General features: G+C 35.7%; 1 protein-coding gene across 2 annotated transcripts in view; it reads right to left on the reverse strand.

Annotated features, from left to right (window-relative positions):
* Positions 1-23,952, reverse strand: part of PIK3R4 (phosphoinositide-3-kinase regulatory subunit 4) — a 102,992-nt gene that overhangs the window by 69,835 nt on the left and 9,205 nt on the right. For both annotated transcript variants that reach the window (XM_034957364.3, XM_003829445.4), the window contains exons 3-7: positions 16,739-16,872; positions 14,410-14,992; positions 11,180-11,314; positions 9,289-9,510; positions 4,210-4,383 (exon numbers count right to left, since the gene is read on the reverse strand). In XM_034957364.3, the coding sequence (XP_034813255.2) occupies positions 4,210-4,383; positions 9,289-9,510; positions 11,180-11,314; positions 14,410-14,992; positions 16,739-16,872 (1,248 nt within the window). The remainder of the gene's footprint in view (positions 1-4,209; positions 4,384-9,288; positions 9,511-11,179; positions 11,315-14,409; positions 14,993-16,738; positions 16,873-23,952) is intronic.

Here is a 23,952-nt window from a genome sequence, read left to right on the forward strand (position 1 = left end):
GCATATAGCTAACTATTATTCCCCAACTTGTACCCCCACAGAAGTTCAAGGACATATCCCCTCTACCACCCAAGGGGCAGAGAAACTGGGGAGAAGTTACTTCTCCAAGCTACAGCATAAAGATTAAGGGAACAATCTAGCCTATCTGATATTCTTTTTAATGCAGGAGTTTGATCAAATCTAATACATAACTCACAGTTACTTTCACAAGGCAATGACGAATGGAAACAAAAAGGCTGAAAACATGATACCTATTCTTAAAAAGTTTAAAATATAACATTAAACCAGAAAATTAAATGAATGTCTTTTCATACCTTTTAACGATTTTATGTATTAAACATAAAATCAATGATTTCAACTAATCGACATTAGACTAACCTGATTTAGAATAAAATCCAAACTTTTAAAGGCAAGAAAAATTGTATTAGCTCTGAGCATGCAAACACACCAGCATTCAGAGGATATTTCTTTATCTTCTAATATTTATTTAGTGTATATAAGAAATACACATTAATAGAGAAATAGGAATACAATCATAGGCTAATAATACTTATATTAACAGGGGAAGGAGAAAAGATGCGTTCAAAATATCTATCTCCCAAGGTCTCGCATTTCTAATTCTTCTAATTATAAATGAAGAAGATTTTGTTTATTTCATAAATACCCTGCAGCCTCTGATCCATCCAACAAGGGACACTGGGTATTTTCCCTGCGATAAGAGGGAAAATGAGGACTGGAAAAACATTGGTAAACCTCCAGAAAGTAGCTAAACCCATAACGGTTTGACAGGAGTTGGGAACTGTATTATACTGAATTATTTACCCCAATTCTTAACTTCCCTGTAACACACAACCACACTCATTCACTTTGTATACACCTGTAGTATACAAAGGATACTTCTCTGCCCCCTTTCTTTTGGTTTATATCACTTGCTTTGGCCAATGAGTATTACGACAAACAGGAATCTGAAATGTGCTACATAGCTGGGTTTGCCCTCTCGTGCTTCTGCCATCACCATGAGAACATGATGTGGGTAGCTACTGCCCCTACAATGAGGGCCCCAGAATGAGACAGATGAATCACAGTCATCACAGACAACCTGGAGATACAGAACCTGAAGCAGGGCCACCTATACAACCCACAGGTGCATGACGAAAAATTTACTGAAGGATTTACTGAGATTCTGTGGTTGACTGTTCTACAGCATTATTATATCATTAAGTAGCTGCCTGATACAAAGCACCTCAAATACTCAAAACAAGAAGAAGCCTGAATCTAAAGAACTGCCTATGAAATAGCATATTCAATCTTTTCTTCCTTTTTTTTTTTGAGACGGAGTTTCGCTCTTATTGCCCAGGCTGGAGTGCAATGGCGCGATCTCGACTCATCGCAACCTCCGCCTCCTGGATTCAAGCAACTCTCCCACCCCAGCCTCCCGAGTAGCTAGGATTACAGACATGCGCTGCCAAGCCTGGCTAATTTTGTATTTTTAGTAGAGACGGAGTTTCTCCATGTTGATCAGGCTGGTCTTGAACTCCCGACCTCAGGTGATCCGCCTGCCTTGGCCTCCCAATCAATCTTTTCTTTGTCTAACACATTCAACTTATCAGAAGACAAATGTGGGGGAAAATATTCATAATAGCTAAGTGGGAAGAGTATAGTTTTTAAAAGGAGTAACAAAGAAATCATAATCATCATCAAAACCACCACCACCATTCTCTTTAAGAGTCACTAGGCAGTGAAAACAATATGGCTGAATAGGACATTTCAGTGTTCATCCTCTTGTAGAAAAAAATCTGTTTTAACAACTATCAATGCATGAAAACACCATTACAAAGGAATCCAGGTGAGAGATTACAGCACCTGGGTATAGCACAAAAATGAGAAAAGCCCCAATGAAGAGGGCAGGAAGGGTAGTTTCACATAACCCATGTCAACATTCCCCAAAGTCCAGGCAGCCAGCACAGAGCAACAAGAGTGAAACTCCGTCTCTAAATAAATAAATACTAGCCAGGCGTGGTGGCACATGCTTGTGGTCGCAGCTACTCGAGAGGATGAGGCCGGAAGATAGCTTGAGCCAGGGAGATCCAGGCTGCAGTAAGCTGTGATCATGCCACTGCACTCCAGCCTGGATGACAGAGCAAAACCCTGTGTCTTAAAAAAAAAAAATTAAAAATGGAACTACCTGTGATCTTGCAATCCCTCTTTGGGGTATATATCCAAAGGAAATGAAATTAGTATGTTGAAGGGATATCTGCAATCCCATGTTCACTGCAGCATTATTCACAAGAGTCAACATAGGAAATCAATTTAAGTGTCCACTGAATGAATAAAAAAAAATGGTGTATATATACAACTAAAATACTACTCAGCACTAAAAAATAAAAATATCCTGTTATTTGCAACAACACAGATGAACCTGGAGAACATTATGCTACGTAAAATAAGCCAGAAACAGAAAGACAGATACTGTTATGATCGAACTAATACATATTATCTAAAAAAGTTGAACTCTTAGAAGTAGAAAGTAGAATGGTGGTTACCAGAGGCTGGGGTAGAAGGGAGGGTGGAATGGGCAGGTGTTAGTCAAAGGATACAAAAATTCAGTTAGACAAGATGAATAAGTTCTTGTACAGTATGTGCAAGTACAGCATGGTGATTATAATTAATAATAATGTATACTGGAAAATCACTAGGGTGTAACTCTTAAATGTTCTTACCACTAAAGAAAAAGAACTATGGATATGTCAATTAACTTGATTGCCATAATTACTTCACAAAGTATATATATATATCAAAATATCATGTTGAACATAATATACTATATTTGTTGATTATACCTCAATAAAGCTGGGGGAAAAATCACAACAACAGAATACACATAGTTTAAAAACAGAATGAGAGAGATGTATATAGTCTATCATTTGTTTTAAATAAGTAGGTGTTTCTAAGTTACTAAAATTGTTTTTTACTTTTAAACAGTTTTAAATGCCAAGAAATGACTGTTTACTTGATTTTTCGTGGTAAGGTGTTTTTTTCTCCCCATAGTTTTCATATCAAATTCAGTTGTAGTTCTAAGGGAGTTATCCATTGAAGAAGTAGTACCACACTGGGTTTATTCTGTATATAAACATAATTTATTTTGACACTAAAGATATATGAGCACTCCATATATTCATCCTGGGATCAAAGACTAGAAATAGCAAGGTCCAGAAAAATCTCCACAAACTTTGAGTGCAGGGGTAAAAAACTATTTTCATGATGATTTTTGCTTTAAAATTGATGGGCATCTGTTTTGTAGATAAATAAAATGCTAATTATAAGCTATATTAAATTTCAAAAATAATTTCCAAAAATTATTTTGAAATAACTAATTAGGCCACAGAAGCAATGTATTATGTGAAATTATAATAGAATAAACATATTATTCAAGTCTACGAATTCTTAACTGGTAATCAATGCAGTGACAGACCCTTCACATCCAATTTTCAACTTGACTGCTGGTCAAGTGCCCAAAAATAATTTTCATCTTCAGACCAGTCAAGGCTTTACCCACATCATGTTTTTTTTAACAACAAAGTCTCGGCCAGGAGCGGTGGCTCGTGCCTGTAATCCCAGCACTTTGGGAGGCTGGAGCAGGCAGATCATGAGGTCAGGAGTTCAAGACCAGCCTGGCCAACATGGTAAAACCCCATCTCTACTAAAAATACAAAAAAAAAAAAAATTAGCCAGGCATGGTGGCAGGTGCCTGTAACCCCAGCTACTCAGGAGGCTGAGGCAGGAGAATGGCTTGAACCCAGAGGTGGAGGTTGCAGTGAGCCAAGATCACACACTGTACTCCAGCCTGGGCGACAGAGTGAGAGACTGTCGCAAAAAAAAAAAAAAATTAAAAATTAAAAATAAAAAAAAGAAAGCCAAAAGAAAAACCAAAGTCTTGCTTTTTGACAAGGGTAACACAGACTTACCAACAGATGAAAACAAAGCAGTACTTCCCAACCGGGCTGGAGGACCCAATGAGTCAGCTTGTCTGTCTCTCACATACATATAAGCATGCACACATACACATACATACATGCACACCCACACAATCAATAGTAGGAACCCCACACAATCAATAGCAGGAACAATAAAGTTGCAATTCTTTATATTACCTAGAAATTTTATAAAGTTCTTCCAATCTCATTCTAATTTTGAGAAACAGAAACTTACCAATATCACTGGCAAATTCGTAAACATGGGGTTTTTGTAGCAGTCCTAACTGGCACATACAAGTAAGGGCATAAAGAGCTTTCACAATGACAAATTCCTCAGCATCACTAAGACCTTGTTGCAGCAGGGGCTTGAGAATTGAGGAGCTTTGCCAGCCAACATAGGCAGCAACACCTGGAAATGAAAAGCAATATTATGTGATTATTCAATACCTAAAAGTACATATATCATTAAGTAAAGCAATAAAATTAAGCAAAAGCCAAACATATTAATCAATTACCTAGGAAAGAACATTGCACTTCCTACCCAGCATGATAAAGTTAAAAAGACCCACAGCAAGGCAAATCATCAGGAAATTCTCGGACACCACAGAAAAGCTAAGATCCTAAGAACTTACAGAAATGAAAATATAGGTCTCCTAAAAAGGAAGAAGAATCAGACTGTAATTACATAATCTTCAGCAACAATGGAAGTTAGAAGACAAGACATAGGCAAGCAAGGCATTAAAAGTTATGAAAAGAATTCTATTTTCAGTCAAACTGTCAATTAAATTTAAAAAAAAGTCATTTCAAGACATGTACGGACTATTAAAAGTTTGCCTCCCATGCAACCCTTTCTAGGAAAGTTTCAACCTAAGAATTGAAGGGCAAAAAAAAAGCTAGCAAAGACCTAGAAATCAGTCAGCCCAGATTAGAATTAAAAGCTAATAAATTTCAAGAATGTCATCAAGAAGAAAATGGAATAGATTCTAAGCAACAAATAAAATTAATAAGAAAGAAGCTAGCTATTACGGATATGGTGACAATTTATTACTTTTCTTTCTAAAAGGAAAACAAAGAAATATAAAATTCCGGAAATTGCTCAAGAAAATCACAGTCCAAATATGAAATTAAAATAAATAGTGTATTTAGTAACTAGAAGAGGGAGTAAAGTAGAATCCACTGGCCTTGCTATAAACATACTCAAATGGTGAGGGGGGCAGTCACTGAATTGGGATTGTGATGAAGCAAATATAATTACAGTATATTACTTGGCTCCACAGTCAATAAAATTTACACATTCATAATCATGTATTTTGTTTTGAAGCTTCATAATCAGTCTATACATAAAAGACTTCATTGTGTTATAGAACAGAATGTATTATTAACTATGACAAAAAAATTGTTGAGAATTCTCAATTCTCAACTAACCAAACAATAAAAAAGAGAGACATAGGTAAAGAGAAAGAAAAGGGGCACTAATCTTGTACTGCAAATCAGAGGTGGAGCACACAAAATAGATTTAATTACTTAAAGTTATTAAAACAACAAACCAAAAACTAGTAATAGTAATAGAAAATAGTAGTCAACATCTCAAAAACTGAAAAGAGAAGAAGGATCAAGGCATGTTATGAGGGAATTAAATCTTCATCTGGCACAGAAAAAAATTCAAGAGATAAAGTCCAAAGCTGGTTATTCTAAAAATAGTAATATGAAAATATTATTTAGAGATATGGTAATAATCACCTGAAAACACTAAAATAAAAGCAGAAAGCTGAGTAGTTGCCTCTGGAAATTTCGACTACTGTTTTTCATACATTATAAATTTTGATTAAATTTTAAATAATTTCTAAAAGCCTATTTCCTTTATGATTAAAAAAATATAATTGTTTTCTTTAATAAAAGGAAAAATTCTATCTAAAATTCCAGTGAATTATATTTAGGAACTTTACAAACTGAAATGTACAATGAGCTAAAATAGCTAAAACTATTTTGAAAATGAATGACATCTGAAACTTACCCTATCAGATGATAAAGGTGATTAAAAATATATAATAATGTAAATTGAATATGGCTATGAATATGAGTACAAGAAGAGAAAAATCAATGGAACAGACTAGATAGCCAGAAAACTGACCTTAACAGACAGAAGCATGCAACAGATGATAAAACAGTAAGAAACAAACCAGTAAGAAAAAAAACAAAAAAAATGCTTAATAAATTATGCTGGAAAATCAGTTACATATCTGAGATGAAAAAGAAAATTTAGTTTTCACCCCACATCACAGACCAAAAATAAAGATCAATTAAACAGTTAAGTGTAAAAACTAAAGCATGAAAAAGAAAAAAAGACAAGCACACAACAGATTATTAATCTAATTCTGGAATGGGAAGAGACTTTACATACAAAAGTAAAAAAAAAAAAATCACAAAGCAAAAAGATCGAATACACTGACTTCAGAAAAACTGTCTACAGAAAAGATTTAAAAATCAAGTTAAAGAACTAAGAAACGTGAGCTTAAAATTGATTTAAAAAATCAATGTTCTTAATATGTATATAAAGGCTCGAAAAGAACAAGAAAAGCATAAGTATCAGAAAAAAATAAGCCAAAATAATGAATTTTAAAATTCATAGAATTAGAAATATGAATGCATAATCAACATGAAAAGGTTTTTCAACTTGATAGTTAAGCTAAGAAATATATATCAAAACAAGTTATCATTTTACCCTTCCAACAGGCAAGGACTAAGTAAAGCCTATTTCACACTGGATGGGTGTGCAGCACTTAACGGAGATGGGGATGCAAAATGATATAATCTTTTTGAATAGCTTATAAATGTGTCATGAGTTTTAAAAATAAATTCACATTCTTTAACACAGTAATTAAAATTTTTTTACTTCTATCCTAAGAAAATAATCAGAAACAACTACTTACATACATACGTTGCATATTTATACCAAATATATAGATTATCTATATATGACAGAAAAAAATGAAAATAATTTAAATATCCAAAAGAAGGGTTAAATTTGTGCAAAACTATATAAAGGAATAGTTTAGACCTATTAAATTATGATTTCAAATAAATTTTTAATGATATGAGAAAATGCTTAAAGTGTGTTATTAGAAAAAAGTTTAAGAAATAATAAAATAAAATTTGGAAGTAATATAATATATACATAGCACTTACGCCAGGCACTATTACATATATTAATTCATTCTATCCCCCAACAACCAGTAAGACAGGCACTATTCTTATTTCCATTTTACAGATAGGTAAACTAAGCCACAAAAAAATTAAATGATTTTCCAAGAACCACAGCTAGTGACAAAGTGAACACCTGAACCCAACAGTATAGCTCCACAATGCCTGCTCTTAACGATCAGCATATGACAGAAAGGGATAAATGGGATGGAAAGAGAAGAGGAAGAGCTATGGGAAAAACATCAAAGCTTTAACAGACACTGTACATGGGTTGTAGGATTAATGGTCATTTATTTTCTTCTGGTTTCTGTATTTTCCAAATTTTTCTAAGTTTTATTTCCAAAAGTAATATAAGCATGTATTACTTTTATAAATAAAAAATTTATTTTTAAATTAAGACAAACTAATATGTGTTTCAAAGAACACATGAATTGACCAATAGATAGGGGAAGTTTTAAGAACCGACTTTTCCCGAGAAAAGAAATAAATATAACATTATTTGGAAGAAGAAGAGAGCAAGCAAGACAAAAAGATGTAAGAATCAAAGAATACTGTATTCAGGAACTGAGTTAGATGAAGTCCTAGATGGAAGGCTAAGATGCATCTATAAATTAATGCAAAAATAAAAAACAAAAGATGTCTGAAAAGAAAAAAACAGGTACAGTAATTTCCAAAAATAACCGGGAATTTGAAAGTTTTTCAAAGTAGAAAGTACCCTTTCCTCCAAAACATATGATAGCATTTGCAGAAATATCAATCCTGTTGCCACATAGGTTTCTTGCATTTTATTTTTTTAGCAAACAAAAATCAAACAGCAAACCTTTCCCAGATTATTGGGAACCAAAACTTAAAAGTCTTTTTTTTTTTTTTTTTGAGACGGAGTCTCCCTCTTTCACCCAGGCCTGACTGCAGTGGAGTAATCTCAGCTCACTGCAAGCTCCGCCTCCTGGGTTCACGCCATTCTCCTGCCTCAGCCCCCCACCCCGCCTCCGAGTAGCTGGGACTACAGGCACCCGCCACCGCGCCCGGCTAATTTTTTGTATTTTTAGTAGAGACGGGGTTTCACCGTGTTAGCCAGGATGGTCTCGATCTCCTGACCTCGTGATCCGCCCGCCTCGGCCTCCCAAAGTGCTGGGATTACAGGCGTGAGCCATGGCGCCCGGCCCTTAAAGTCTTACAGCTTCCTGCTGCCTCACAAGAAAGTCTGGATACCAGCCAAGCTTTCTATTGTGCAGAATAGTCTTTAAACTTTTCGGGTTAACAGATAAACTGTTACAACTATGTGGGAAATGATATAATAGGGGGTAGTGGATAATCATAATAATATGAATTTAGCATATATTTCATAATTGGCCAAATCTTAAACTGAAAAGATCAGTACATTCAGGGAAAAGGGGATCAGTTATTATTCAAAAGAGAAAAACATTAAATCCTGTATCAAACATGACTTAACCCATGCAAAATACTGTCCACTTCATTTACTTCTAATTCTGAATACAAATGTAATAGAAGTCATGCATATAAAACACAAGATGTCTGACTTTAGATATATCTAAAAATCAAGAATTGTAAAATGAAAGAACAGCAAAAAAAAAAAATGCTGCTTAAATTTTCACAAATTTTCAGTTACACAAAACAAAGCCTTTAACTTAATTCTTTCCAACTACATTGATTTTCAACCATGATTATATTTTAACTTATTTTCTGATTCTAAAAGTGATGCATGTTCACTTTTATTAACATGTTTACAAACATATATGATTTCTGTTATTGTTACCTTTACACTACAGAAATCATTCTTTAAGAGGATTTACAACCTACTTATGTCACTTTAACATACTTCATGGTACTTTCCAGGTCATTATTCTGTCTAAATATAGTTAATGACCACACGGTATTCCTTCATACGGATGTAACACAGGTTGATATACCAACCCTTTATTTTACCAAGCCAAAATACTTACATCATCCAAAAGCAGCATGAAGACAGAAATACTAGGAATTCATTTCATTATTAATGAAATTTGGTAGTATCATCTATCCTTCAGATTGCATGGAAGTATTTGAGAGGATGATTAAAAATCTTAAAGGAATTTAAAAGCAAAAAACATACCAACTATACTATCAAAAAATGCTCCACGTAGATGCCAATCATTCTTATCATTTAGGAAAGTAATCATGTGGGACAACAAAACATCGTTGGCTTTCTGACGTCCAAAGAATACACACAGCCGTGTTATTCCATTTTCCATCAAGGTTTGTTTTACAATATTTTCAGGGTCACTTAGCAAAGTAACAACTTTCTGCTGGACCATTTCATGTAAGGCTTGGAGCTCTAAAAAAAAAAGAAAGAAAGAAAGAAAGAAAAGAAATAGTTAAGAAAAGATCAATTTTTCCCCATACAGATAGTCCCAGTCTTCTTTCTACACTTGATCTTAGCCAAAAGGCCGAGAAGCGATCCCAGTCTTCTTTCTTACTCATCAGAGAGACTGATTACAGAATCCACCGAAGTCTTTAATCACCAATTTTTTGCATTATTCAAAGTTCTGAAGGATGGGAAACTGAAATATAAAGTGAAGAATATCCTAACAAGCAGATGCCACAAACATAGTTACTATCTCACTAATCAAATAGTTTCATTTATTAGCTCAAGGAGAAAATTATAGAGAAGCACCAGAAAGGAAATCACATTGCCCCAGTAAGATCCCAGTTAATCAAGGACTTGAAAATACTGGAATAGGATCAGGATATAATATGATGGTACTGAGCAATCCTTTTAGAAAATGTTTTTAAAGGTCAGTTTATTTTAGAAAGCCAGAAAACACACTGCAAGTTCCGTCAAGGCTTTACTTCATCTGGCCACTGTCTTCTCTGGCCTTATCTCTTCTCTTCCTCACCCTCACTTTTTCTCACTTATTTATTTACTTAGCTGCCTGTCTTCTTTTTACTAAAATGTAAGCTCAAGAGCAAGGATCGTTTCTATCTTATTCACCACCATGCTCTAGTGCTTAGGGCAGGCTCCTAATTGCCTGATGCAGAGCTAATCTTTAACAATTATCTGTGAATAAACAGAAGACAGGGGCCACTCTTGGTCCAGCTACTACTGTCAAGGAAAAAGGTAACTGGTCTGACATGCAAAACTATATGCTCACATTAAGAAAAACTTTAGACTCCCTCCCCAAAAATTTTATCATTTAACTTTATTATCTCAACAGGTCCAATTACATGGTTATAGGACAGTATTATTTTCCAAGTAATTCCATAAAAAAAGGCTAGGATTTCCTGATACATCCTCCTATAACTTCAAAATTATTCCACTGTATTCAACTCTAGATAATATATGTTGTCTAAAAATGGTGCCATTCTAACAAGTAACAACAATTGTAGTTGTTTGCAGCATAAAATTCTAAAAAACTAGATTTCTCTAGTTTTTCACAACTAGAAGCATCTTGGAGAAAATTACATCTATTACTTTACTTCTAAATCTTTTACTCAACAAACATTAAGTAAAAATCTGTAAAGAGTTGTATAACACAAAGAAACCTAAGACAAGGACTTTGACATCAATAAGTTTACCATCATCACATCTGTTCCTTTATGGTTTTTTGTAAATAACAAATAGTATGAAATAAAAACAATTTATGATTGAGGATACTCAGAATATACTCACGTAAGGAGAAAAGGTTTAGCTTCTTTAGCTATGATGTTTCTAATTTTTTCTTTTATGAGAATTATATAATTCAGCCAGCTTTACTGTTCACACAAATCAATTCTGGCTGACAAACAATTGAGTTTAGTATCCATGGTGACAAGCTGATTATTTTTGAGCAAGATAACAGTATATGAGGATAGAGAGAATAATTAGACACCAGGGACTCTTCCTAACTAATATATAGATCTGGTATTCCTTCACCTTACATGAAAACTACAAATGATAGTTTTACAAGTTAGCATCAGCAATTCATTCTAAATAACAGGAAATCTAGAAGAGAAAATTATACAACCTGTGTCATAATTTCCATTTGGATGTGTAACTTCATCTATTTCTTCATTATTGGGGTCATTTTCCATATTAAGATTTTTTAACTGTACTAATTCCAGGAATCTCAGAGCTGTTTCTGCCAGCAGAGCTATGTTTTCTATAAAATAAAAAGGAAGAAAATTTATAATTACAATCTTAACTCTCTGTAAAGCTTATTAACTTTTCCTCCCTGTCTTTACACATAAATAATCATAGGCCTATGGGAAAAACAGAACTTTTCAATTTAGCATTTAACCTAATCAGATTTTAGTAACCCAGCTCATAATCTATAACTGTCTCCAAACCACTAGTCTTATTTTTGAAACACAGCTTAAAAAAATAATAATATAAAAATAATCTAATACCCCATCTACTTAGGACCAAAAAAAAAAAGCCTAATTCTCTGCAGGGACTTACCTTTTAAACAGTATCCTTGACAAGTGAGAGATATTTATTAGACTAACAAAGAAACATCCACATTAAAATAACAGATAAAGCTAAGCTTTGGCATCAGAAAGACCTGGGTTCAAATCTCAACCTTGCCACTTACTAACTTGACCATTTAAGCAATCTGAGACTGTTTCTTCACATATAAATGAAAAGTCACAACTGCCTCAAAGAGAAACCATTGTTAGACTGCTTTACAAGTGATACTCAAGTTCTTAGTGAACCAAAGTGGCAGACTGTTTGCCACATTTCTACAGTTGTCTATATCTTCTCCTTTCTCTTTCTGATGACCTACAAAGACTGTCTGATATTCCTCACCACTACAAAATAACTACTTCTAATTTCTGCTGTCACGTTTACTATCAATTGTATCTGCTCTTCACTTACACCTTCTTCTCCTACCTTGCCTGCCACTTAACATATGTGTTTCTTAACATATGATCACAACCGGTCAAAGACTGTACTCTTTTCCTTCTTAGCAGTGAAGAGCACTGAACATAAAGTTTAACTACCTTAAACTTAAAATAACCTTACTTTTTCCTTGCTTTCCAACATCTCTGAAATCAAAATGTACCTTATGGCAGTTGAGATCTTTGAGTCAATCAAATACAATTATTCCCTTCATCCTGGGGTCCCACTCCCCACCCCTGCTAGGTTCAACAATGCTCTGAATAGAATAAAAATTTACCTCTAAGTAAGCAAGATGTAAATACCCTATAACGCCTGCTCGCCCTAAAGATGGAAAAACTCTGGGCCATATCCTGATAATATGTCAAAATTCTAGATGAATATCCCCACTTTAATGAGCAAATCTTTATTAGGAAAAGTCTCTTACTTTCCTGGGCACCTCTAAAGTCTGAGTAGATCTATGCTTATTTCCCCTTTTGAGTCCATAAACCACAGCACACTTGGAAGTTCACTTTACACAAATCTGTACCAGCATCTATGATATTTAAAAAATACTGTAAAGAAACAAATGTTGATTTTAAACTTTTATAATTACTGACACATGTATTTTAATTATATTTAACCATACACATTCAAACACACTGGCTCTATTTTAAAAGACCGCAAATTAGCGAGGCGTGGTGGCACACACCTATAGTGCTTGGAAGGCTACGTTTGGAGGATGGCTTGAGCCTGGGAAGTCAAGGCTGCAGTGAGCCATGATCTCCCCACTGCATTCCAGCCTGGGTGATCACATACTGGGCCTTGAAGAAATAACAATGCAAGGTGCTGGCACTGACCCTGGGTTATCACGGACTCTCACCATAAAGACTCAGAAGACCAAAGAAAAGCAGGATTGCTTCAAAACCAAGGTGTAGAGCAGGAACTCTGAGAACTGAGAATTAGACCGGATACATTTGGGTCATATTATTTAGTCTCTCCTAACCCCAGTTTCCTCACCTGTCATATGAAGGTAATATAACATCTAACGCTCAAGGTTGTTGCAGCTAACCCTTGCAACAACCTAGAGCAGATTTTTCAATAAACAGTAGCTATTATTTTTATGTGATAGCTATTAGTAACTGAGTGTCAATATGTTAATATGGCACCTCATCAGAACATGACCTGTTTAACACAATTGAGAACAGATTAAGATACACTGCACCAACAAGTAGGATCATAAAATTCTGGTAAAGAAGACAGAGCTTGTTTTTAAAACTGATAAACTTTGATTTGATTTGATTTTATCTGGTTCAATTATTTATATTTGCCAAGTGAGTTACAACTATGCTTTGTTATAAATGATAAACTTTGATGTGTCTTAAGAGAAATCCTGGATTTCTGGGCCTGAAGTTCATACCTGTATGGTTATAGAAACCATAAATAAATAAATAGGCAGAGATAAACATAAATAAAAATATATGTATGAGGAAACATAAAAACACCTAACAATCACCACTTTGTGGGTGTGCCTAGAGATAAGACCAGAGTCCAAAGACCACTTTTCACATGTTTCATTAAAATAATGACAAGCAAATCATAAAATGAATGAACTACATTTCTTTAAAAAAAAAAAAAGACAATATCATTACCACACACGTACTATTTACAAAGACTTCAAAACAGAATCCCTGATTTCTATCAGATTATATTATAGAAATAAATTATATATATTCAGTGATATTATATATATTCAGTGGTATTTCTCATGCAGAAATAAGCTTTCAGAATTAATTTGGGGAGCTAGAAACATGAATCTGTATCACCTGATTTTGAGTGAGACAGGCAAAACAGGTAGGTGTGTATAACACACCCACCTCATCACAAAGAAGATGTATATCCTAAACAGTACAGTAACTGGGAAAACAACCTTAAACTTCAGTAAGTTAGTATGCTAGGTTCTTTCAACATCAAATTATCTAGCAAAATTAATCTTTTTCAGCAGCAATAGATTGTTGCATGCTAAAACTGACAGTCAAATAACCATATTTGTCACAGAAACTTCATAAAGGCCTAAAGACACTAGATCAGAAGCACATACTTGTAAACATTAGTCTTATTCCAAGTCGAATGTAGTATTCCTAAGAAAACCACAAAATTCCATCACTTGATAATTCTGATCATTTCAAAAGTGAGAGAACACACAAATGTTGATTCCCAGGAACAGAGTAACTAGAAATATTATCAAAATGTACACAAATAGTTCAAAGAGCAAAGTTCATACTTGCAATTCTCAAACAAATCAGAAAAACAAGCAGTATTATAGTCATTAACTTAAAAAATATCTAAGTGGCTAATATTTGGACAATAAACTCTTACCAGCATAGGCTAGTCTAACGATAGTAGCATCATCTTGGGCTAAGTGGGCTATGCCTGGCAGAATGTATTCCGGATAAATATTGATATCATTACGAGGAACCTCTTTGACGAGAGCAAGAACTTTGGTCAACGTCCTCAAGGCTTCAGCCCTCACCCTAGGAACAGAGTCATTGCTGAAATGCAAAAGATATGGAGTAATACGATCCAAAAGGATTTCAACACTTAATCTTGGAGCCAAATGAAGAATAAGTTCCAAAGCAGCTAGTTTGGAATCACAGTATTTAAGGGTCTGTAGGCAGGATGTTATAACAGATACCAAGATAACCAGCCCATTTTCCTTAGGCTCTCCTTCGGCTTTTTCTGGCAGATCATGTCCACAGAGATTGTGAATAATGTTGCCCAAATCCTTCCGTATAACCAGAATACGCTCATCTGCAGAAAGAAACGTTTCCTTGGCAAACTGGGCCATGTAGGGCTGAAGAAAAGTGTAAAATATTTCAGGAAAGGCGTTGCCACGCTGCTGTTTTAAGTAATCTTCTGCCTCTAAACGTTTATCTGGCTCACGGTGAATCATCTGAGTTACCTATACCAAGGGAAGAAAAGGAATTAAAATAGATTTGAGAATAGAAAAGTAAACCAGATGAAAGCTACAAAGGCAATTTACATACAATTTAAAGGATCTTTCAGAACCTGACTGCTAAGTGATTTGTGACTCCATCATCCCAGAAAGCAGTAAAAAATTATATACAAATATATTACAGATGGCCCTGACACATAAAGAGGAGGTTATACCATGGCTCAGTATTCCCCATTTATTAAAATAGGGACTAACATATTGCTGTCCACAACTCAAAGATTCTTACAAACTTTTCTAAGTAGGAGATATCACTAAGAAGCTGAGGAAAGCAATGGATCTCTTCCAGAGAAAAATGTATACACACAATTTTTGCATTAAAAAACACATACAATTCTGGAAGGAATCACAGAACCCCTAAAATCCATTTACATATCCCGGGTTGAGTTATGGTTCAGAACCTTATTGCCACAAGTGCAAAGGAATCTGTGGTTTAAGTATAGCTCTAGGATCTAATCAGTAGGGGAATCAGTGGCTTAAAGTTTTCAAATAGTGTCAAGGAGATGTTAAATTCTGCAAACACTAGAAATGATACACCTAATTTGAATTTATCCTATGTTTTCTGGTATCATAGGGAAATAAATATTTTTCAATGCACAGAACATAGTTTAATCTTTCTGGGACACTCATAGGGTATCAGTCATTATTTAAATACAATATCACAAAATGTATTGAGTTATCTGAACTTTCTGTTTACAGTTTAAATAAGAGCTTAGTAGTGAACATGGGGGACTCAAATGTACTAAAAGAAAATGTTAACTAGTTAGAATTGCTTTTAGTTTGGACTAGGCCCTAAAAATTAAACAAATTCACTTCTTTCACAGTTAAGAAAATGTATGCCCAAAGACATGAAGTTATATAACCAAAGCAACGTAACAAGTATGTGCCATACCCAAAGACAGAACACTACACCAACTCCTCATCCAGTGCACTGTTCAATAAATATGGCCTCAACTGGCTTTCTCTGAAGCACCTTATTTTTTAATATTTGACATACTTAAGAGAAATTAAAATGTATTACATATCTCCCTACATAATTAAAGAGTATTCTAAACACACCACAATCTTTTCCATGACTCAGAGTCATCACCACAATATCAGTTACCCTATAACTGACTTAGAAAAGATGCCCTCAAACAGTAACGTAGCTATGTGGCTTAGGTGATCCCCCACACGACTCCTCACGCCCATTCTGCTATACTAATTTGTGCTTCTGTAGCTGCCTTTCCAGAACTGCCCTCAGCTTCATATTTTAATACAAAGCTATTTGCTTCTATATGCAATGGCCCTGTATTGCTGTATTATATTCAAGTTGACATTTCCTGTCCCCTCCATTTCAAATGTCTGTCTTCTTCATTTCTTACTAGCAAGCTCTAGCCAGGACAACCTCACAACCTCTCCAACCCCTAGAAACTACCTTACCTCCTTCCAAATCTGTAAAAAGCACACTGAAGATTATAGTGGGAAAATAGATAATAAATAGATTTTTTTTTAAGTCAAATGAGCTCTGTGCCTGAAGGGGAAAAAAACAGTACATTCTTCCCTAACAAAGTAATAACAAAAGGCTGTTTATATTAGTCTATGGTGTTTTACTGCTTGATTCCAAATTTACAACATTCCAGAAATCTGATTAAAGCAAAAGTGGGAACAAGATCCTATTAAAAACTTTATGGCGAATATTTGTAGCATAGTTACCAATTCTCTGATACTGCGATCTTCAATTTTATTTAGCACTTGTTCAGGGAAAAAATGTCCATTTCTATAAGCCAAAAGTTGAGAGAGATCAAATAATGGTACACCTTCTGTAAAAAGCTCAGCTATCACACAACCTGAAAAATAGCAGGTATAATTCTGTTAGAAAAGAGATAAAAAATATCATGCAATATAGATTGAGAACTCAGACAGTTCATAAAACCCAAAATGCAAAACCCCAAAGTAAATGAAATTAAAAATTTTAATGCAACATACAACTACAATCAAGCTGACAGAGAAAATGTCTATTACCCGAACACTGGTTTCTAAAGCATAAAGTCAAAGAAGAGCCATACAATTTTTCTCCCTCTTAAAAAAACTTAAATAATTCCCCCGTTCTATAATTTAAAATGAATGTATAGGCCAGATGTGGTGGCTCACACCTGTAATCCCAGCACTTTGGGAGGCCAAGGCCAGCAGATCATCTGATGTCAGGAGTTCGAGACCAGCCTGGTCAACATGATGAAAGCCCGTCTCTACCAAAAATACAAAAATTAGCTGGGCATGGTGGCACACACCTGTGGTCCCAGCTACTTGGGAGGCTGAGGCACAAGAATCACTTAAACCCAGGAGATGAGGTAAAGAGAGGCAGAGGCTGCAATGAGCCAAGATCGTGCCATTGCACTCCAGCCTGGATGACAGAGTGAGACTCCATCTCAAAAAAATAAAATAAAATAAAATAAAATGAATGTATATATGTAATATATACAATTTACATAGAGTGATAAAACAAGAAACTTTTTTCTTCAAGTATGGACTTACAGACATTAAATTCATAAGGAATTACTACTACAAAGTCATATCCGACAAATCATTTACTCATGATTAAACAGAAAGTTTATGCCCTAGGCACAAGCAGTACATAAAGCAGATAAAATCCTTGCCCTCATGAAGCTTTCATTCTAGGAAGGAAGACAGAAAATAAAGCAGTGAACAAACATAATACGTGAAATGCTAAAACGTGTAGCTGTAAGATTAGGGAGAGGAAAAGAGAGATAACTCTCGTTTTGCACTTATATAATCTTCAAACCAGAAATTTTTTAAGTATCCACATTTCCAAAATGACAACACAGTTTAACCGAAATCATTACATGACAGGCATTTAACAAGTCTAAAGAGATCCTTAAATAACCTCACCTCACAGCCTGTGCATTTGCTACTCCCTCTACCTAGAATGCTATTCCCCCAAGGATCCATGTGGCTTATACCTCCACCTCCTTCAGATCTTCAGGTGCTCAAATGTCACTCAGCAGTAAAGCCTTTCTTGATTGCCTGTTTAAAACTGCAGGCCCCACTACCACAACTACCGCCACACCCCTCACCGGACACATTCCCTTTTCCCTTTCCTTACTGTTTTTCCCCCATAGCAACAACTTCCAGGTTATATTTTATGTACAGATGCTGCTCTATTTACAATGGGGTTAGATCCCAATAAATCAACGAAAAGTTAAAAATATTGAACGGTGGCTCATGCCTGTAATCCCACCACTTTGGGAGGCCGAGGCAGGTAGATCACTTGAGGTCAGGAGTTCGAGACCAGCCTGGCCAACACAGTGAAACCCTATCTCTACTGAAAATACAAAAAATAGCTGGGTGTGGTGCTGCACGTTTGTAATTCCAGCTACTTGGGAGGCTGAGACAGGAAAATCGCTTGAACCTAGGAGGCAGAGTTTGCAGTAAGCAGAGATTGGGCCACTACACTCCAGCCTGGGCAACAGAGCCAGAGTCTGTCTCAAAAAAAGAAAAGAAAAAGAAAAAGAAATGGATTTAATACATCTAACCTGCTGAATTTTCCAGCTTAGCTTACCTTAAACATGATCAGAACACTTACATTAGCCTACATTTGGGCAAACACATCTAACTCAAAGCCTATTTCACAATAAAGTGATTCATCTCACGTAATTTATTGAATACTGAACTGAAAGTGAAAAACAGAATGATTGTATGGGTGCTCCAAATACATTTCAACTGAATGTGTATCACTTTTGCACCATGGTAAAATCAAAAAATCATAAGCTGAACCATTGCAAAGTGGGGACAGTCTCTATGTTTCTTCTTGTCTACATGACCACTAGAATGCAATTTACATGAGGAAGGGATTTTTCTATTTTTCTCTATTCATTGAAAAATCTCCAGCAACTAAGTTCCTAACACATAATAAACACTCAATAAATTTGTTAATTTCTCTCTGTATAGTGTCACATTTTAGAATAAAGGACTTCAAAAAAGAGCTATTAAAAACACCATAAGCAACAAGGAAACAGAGGACCCGAAAAATACAATTAAAATTAACCAGCTAATGTAAGTAAGTTTCTGAGCAAGTTTAAGGTAGGGTAAGCTATGAAGTTCAATAAGTTAGGTGTATTAAATGCATTTTCTATTTATGATATTTTCAACTTCTAATCAGTTTACTGAGATGTAACTCCATTGTAAGTTGAGGAACATAAGCACATAAAATATAATCTAGAAGTTGGTGCTGAGGCGAAAAAAACAGTAGGGAAAAACACCAACTGGATCTAACAGATATCAACAGAACACTCCACCCAACAAAAGCAGAGTACAACACACACACACTACATATATTGCCTGGCTTTGTCAGCTGTAAGAGCAAAGTGTCAAAGACAATCTAATGGCAACGAGCACTAGATAGAGGCTTCTAATATCATTCACTACACACTAAAAGAATTAGGATTCCTTAATGGCTGGTTTGAGCACTAAGGCAGGGTAAGTACGATATCTTATATCAAAAAGTAAAGAAATGCTTAAAAAAAAAAAAAAAAGATGAGGACTGTCACAAGGACACAGGAATCAGCCTGAGAAGGCTCCTTCTCCCACTGGCCAAATCTGAGACAACTGGTGCACCAATATAATTAACAAGGTAATAAATATATACAACTGAAAAAAATTAAGAATTAGTCTATACCAATAATAAATAAATAAATAAATGAGGCAAAACAGAGGATCCTTGAGTACAGCAGAATGCTGAGGTCCTACTGTTGAATGTGGAGGACGTATTTGAGTGGAAAAATCATTTTTGCAACCATCATAACAAAAATTCAATCAGGCAAGAATCATCAATGGATGCCAAATGTCAAGGGATAAACTGTGGTAATGGGCAGGATATTAGCACACCTTTTTTTGTTTTTTTGTTTTGTTTTTTTTTTTGAGACGGAGTCTCGCTCTTTCACCCAGGCCGGACTGCAGTGACGCCATCTCAGCTCACTGCAAGCTCCGCCTCCCTGGTTCACACCATTCTCCTGCCTCAGCCTCCCGAGTAGCTGGGACTACAGGAGCCTGCCACCGCGCCCAGCTAATTTTTTGTATTTTTAGTAGAGACGGGGTTTCACCGTGTTAGCCAAGATGGTCTCGATCTCCTAACCTCGTGATCCACCTGTCTTGGCCTCCCAAAGTGCTGGGATTACAGGCGTGAGCGACCGCGCCGGCCTTTTGTTTGTTTTTTGATACAAGGTCTCACTCTGTCACCCAGCCTGGAGTGCAGTGGTGTGATCACAATTCACTGTAGCCTGGACCTCCTGGGCTCAGGTGATCCTCCCACCTCAGCTTCCCGGGTAGCTGGGACTACAGGCGTACACCACCACGCCCAACTAATTTTTTACATTTTTTGTAGAGACAGGGTTTCACCATATTGTCCAGGCTGGTCTTGAACTCCCAGGCTCAAGAATCTGCCCACCTCAGCCTCCCAAAGTGCTGGGATTACAAGTTTGAGCCACCACACCAGGCATATTTGCACATCTTAAAACTTCTTCCCACAGGTTATTAGTTGCAAGGGATTGAAAAAAAATAAAAAACTATAGAGGGGAGACAATTTGGGAAGACTTTGACCAGATGATTAAAATTAACATCACAAACAACCACCATTTGTTTACAGATGTGACCCTGTGAAAATCCATCACCATCTATGCAGTATTCCTACTAAGTTATAACGTAAATCTAATCATGAGGAAACATTAGACAAACTCAAAATGAGAAACATCCTATCAAAAAACAAAGGAGTGGGTGACATAGAGAATGCATGTAACAGCTAGTGAAAACTGAGTAAGGGCTATACTCTAGTTAACAGTAATGCACCTATGGCAACTCCTGATTCTGATATGGTACAACCGTCATAAAATGTCATCATTGGGGGAAGCTGGGTGAAGGATACATCACTATTCTTGCAACTTCCTTTGATTCTACAATAATTTCAAACGAAAATGTATAAAAATGATTTTGAAAAATTAAGTGGGGGGAGGCATTCTTCAAAAAATGGCAATGTGATAATAACAAAAAGAAAAAAAGGCTGTAGAAATATTAAAGGAGGCTAAAGAGATATGACAACTAAATGTAATACCTGAACCCTAAACAAGGTCCTGTCCTGAAACAGGCAAAATGCTATAAGAGACATTATTGGGTCAAATACAAAATTAGAATAAAAAGTGTAATTACTGTATCAATGTTAAAATTACTGCAGCCATTAACTATATTGTGTTTTGTAACAGACTATACCTCATCTTAGAAAACACTGAAGGCCGGGCACAGTGGCTCATACCTGTAATCCCAGCACTCAGGGAGGCCAAGGGGGCACGGATCACTTGAGGCCAGAAGTTTAAGACCAGCCTGGCCAAAATGGAGAAACCCTGTCTCTACTAAAAATACAAAAAAATTAGCCAGGCATGGTGGCACATGCCTGCAATCCCAGCTACTCAGGAGGCAGCAGCATGATACCCAGGAGGTGGAAGTTGCAATGAGCCAAGATCGCGCCACTGCACTCCAGCCTGGGTGACAGAGCAAGACTCTGTCTCAAAAAATAAAAATAAATAAAAATTTAAAAATACACACTGAAATGTTTCAGGGTAAAGGGCCATAATATATGTAACTTATTTCATAAGGTTAGGGAAAAAATGGGGCGTGAGGAAGAAAACTATACCAATGATACAGCAACCAGGGCAAAACGTTAACAATAGGTGAATCTGGGTAAAGTGTATATGGGTGTTCCTTTGTTCTATTTTTATTTTTGCAAGTTTAAAAGTCTGTAAGTTTTTAAGGCTTTCAAGTTTGAAATTACAGTATTTCCAAATAAAGTCAGAAAAAAACACAGTGACATATGACTATTTATAACTAAATGGAGGTTTTATTGACTGAATTGTGTGTCAAGTACCCCCTGCCTCCCCTCCTGCAAGTTCATATGTTTAATCTCCATACCTTAGAATCTAAGTGTATTTGTAGGCAGAGCCTTTAAGGAGTTAATTAGGGTTAAAGAGGTAATAAGGGGTGCCCTTAATCCAATATGACTGGTGTGCTTATAAGAAAGGACACCATGTATGCTCATTCACAGAGAAAAACCCATGAGGACACAGCCAGAAGATGGCTATCTGCAAGCCAAGGAAAGAGGTCTCAGAAGAAACCAACCCTGTTAGCTTGATCTTGGACTTCCAGCCCCCAGAACTGAGAGAAAATAAATCTTGTTTCAGCCACCATCTCTATGGTATTTTGTTATGGCATCCCTAACAAACTAATGCAGCAGTGAATTCATATTTATTTTCTCAAAACTTTTACAATTTTATTCTGAAAGATGTTATTGGGTGGTATTTCCCTGTGGAACAACTTGTTTAAGTCATCACTATCATCACTGAGTCTGTATCATTCAAATCTCAGCTCAAATGTTACCTTCATCAGAGAGGCCTTCCCTGACCATTTTATCTTAAAGTAGTGCCCTACCAGCCTTTTCAATATCATTCTGCTTGGCTATAACACATCACTAACCAAAATTAACTTTCTTATTTACTTGTTTATTCTATCTCTCTCCCCACTAGAATGAAAGCTCCATAATGGCAAAAGCTTAGTCAACTGTACTCCTGGCACCTACGTAACAATGGCTTGCACATAATATGCTCAAATGCATGTCAAAATGAATGAAAGATCTTCAGCACACGAGGCTATGCCTATGTATTGGACCAGAGGCAGAATATATATGGTAAGTCCTCAACGGTATCGATGGGTTCTTGGAAACTGCAACTTTAAGTACAACAACGTACAACAAAACCATTTATTTTCTCACCATTTCAGTATAATGAAAACAACGACATTATTTGATGGACCTGCTTTACACTGTTTCACTTAAAGTAGCAGTTTCCAAGAGCCTATCAAGGACGTCAGGACTCGCTGAACACTTCTCCCAAACCAGCAGCCTGGAACCATGGATATCCATCAAGAGGGGAAAGTAGCACTCAAAACCCAAGCATTCAAATCTTAAGAGCACTGGGAAGTGGACAGATGCCACCCACCTCTTTTTCAAAGGAACGGAAGGGCCTACCTTCAGCCAAAACAATGTAAGGCTCTTTGGTCTGGAAAAATAAATGCTGAGTGTGAATTTTGTTGAAGTTTACAAAACTATAAAGCACAAAAAAAGGATAAATATAAGCTTATCAACCACTGAAATTTTAAACCTATGAATGATCCCCTGAAGTTTGAAAGTGACGCAATTCCTAAGCTAAAGGATTACATAACAATTAGTGAGTTTAAAATGTAAAAATGGTTCAAGAAAATTTTAATACACTGATCAACAAAACTGGAACTTTGATGGATTACATTTCTAACCTTGTTATACTGTATTTACAACCTTGAGGCTAACCCTATCTCATCAAAACATCTCTCAGTATTATCTTGGGACACAGATTAGTGAGCTAAATAGACCAACATAGGTGCAATCCTGAATAACATTATTCATTCTGGTAGATGAAATACATTCATTCATCAATTAATTTTCCTAAATAATCTAAAATTTGGCTCAATTTATGTTTTTTGTAATAAACCTACAAGCGAGAAAAAAATTAAGCCAAACCATCACAAAATTTACCAAAAATGGCACTGATGCCAGATTTCTTTTGAAGTCTATCAGAGTACCACTCTCAACACACTTCTCCTTCCTCTCTATCCCACAAATTCTTAAATAATCTGGAATCCATAGCTCAGCTTCATGTGGTCTGTGTATGTGAAATAACATATAGGAATGAATGCATGGTACATTTTTCTGGGGAAGGAGTCCATTGATTTCATTAAATTTTTTAAGGGTATCCAAAAAAGCTTCAGAATCACTTCTGTACAACCTTTCCCTGGCTACAATCACTACCTATTTCCTGATAACTCCCAAATCTCCA

This window comes from Pan paniscus, chromosome 2 (genome assembly GCF_029289425.2).
Source record: "Pan paniscus chromosome 2, NHGRI_mPanPan1-v2.0_pri, whole genome shotgun sequence".
In the NCBI taxonomy this organism is placed as follows: Eukaryota; Metazoa; Chordata; class Mammalia; order Primates; family Hominidae; genus Pan; species Pan paniscus.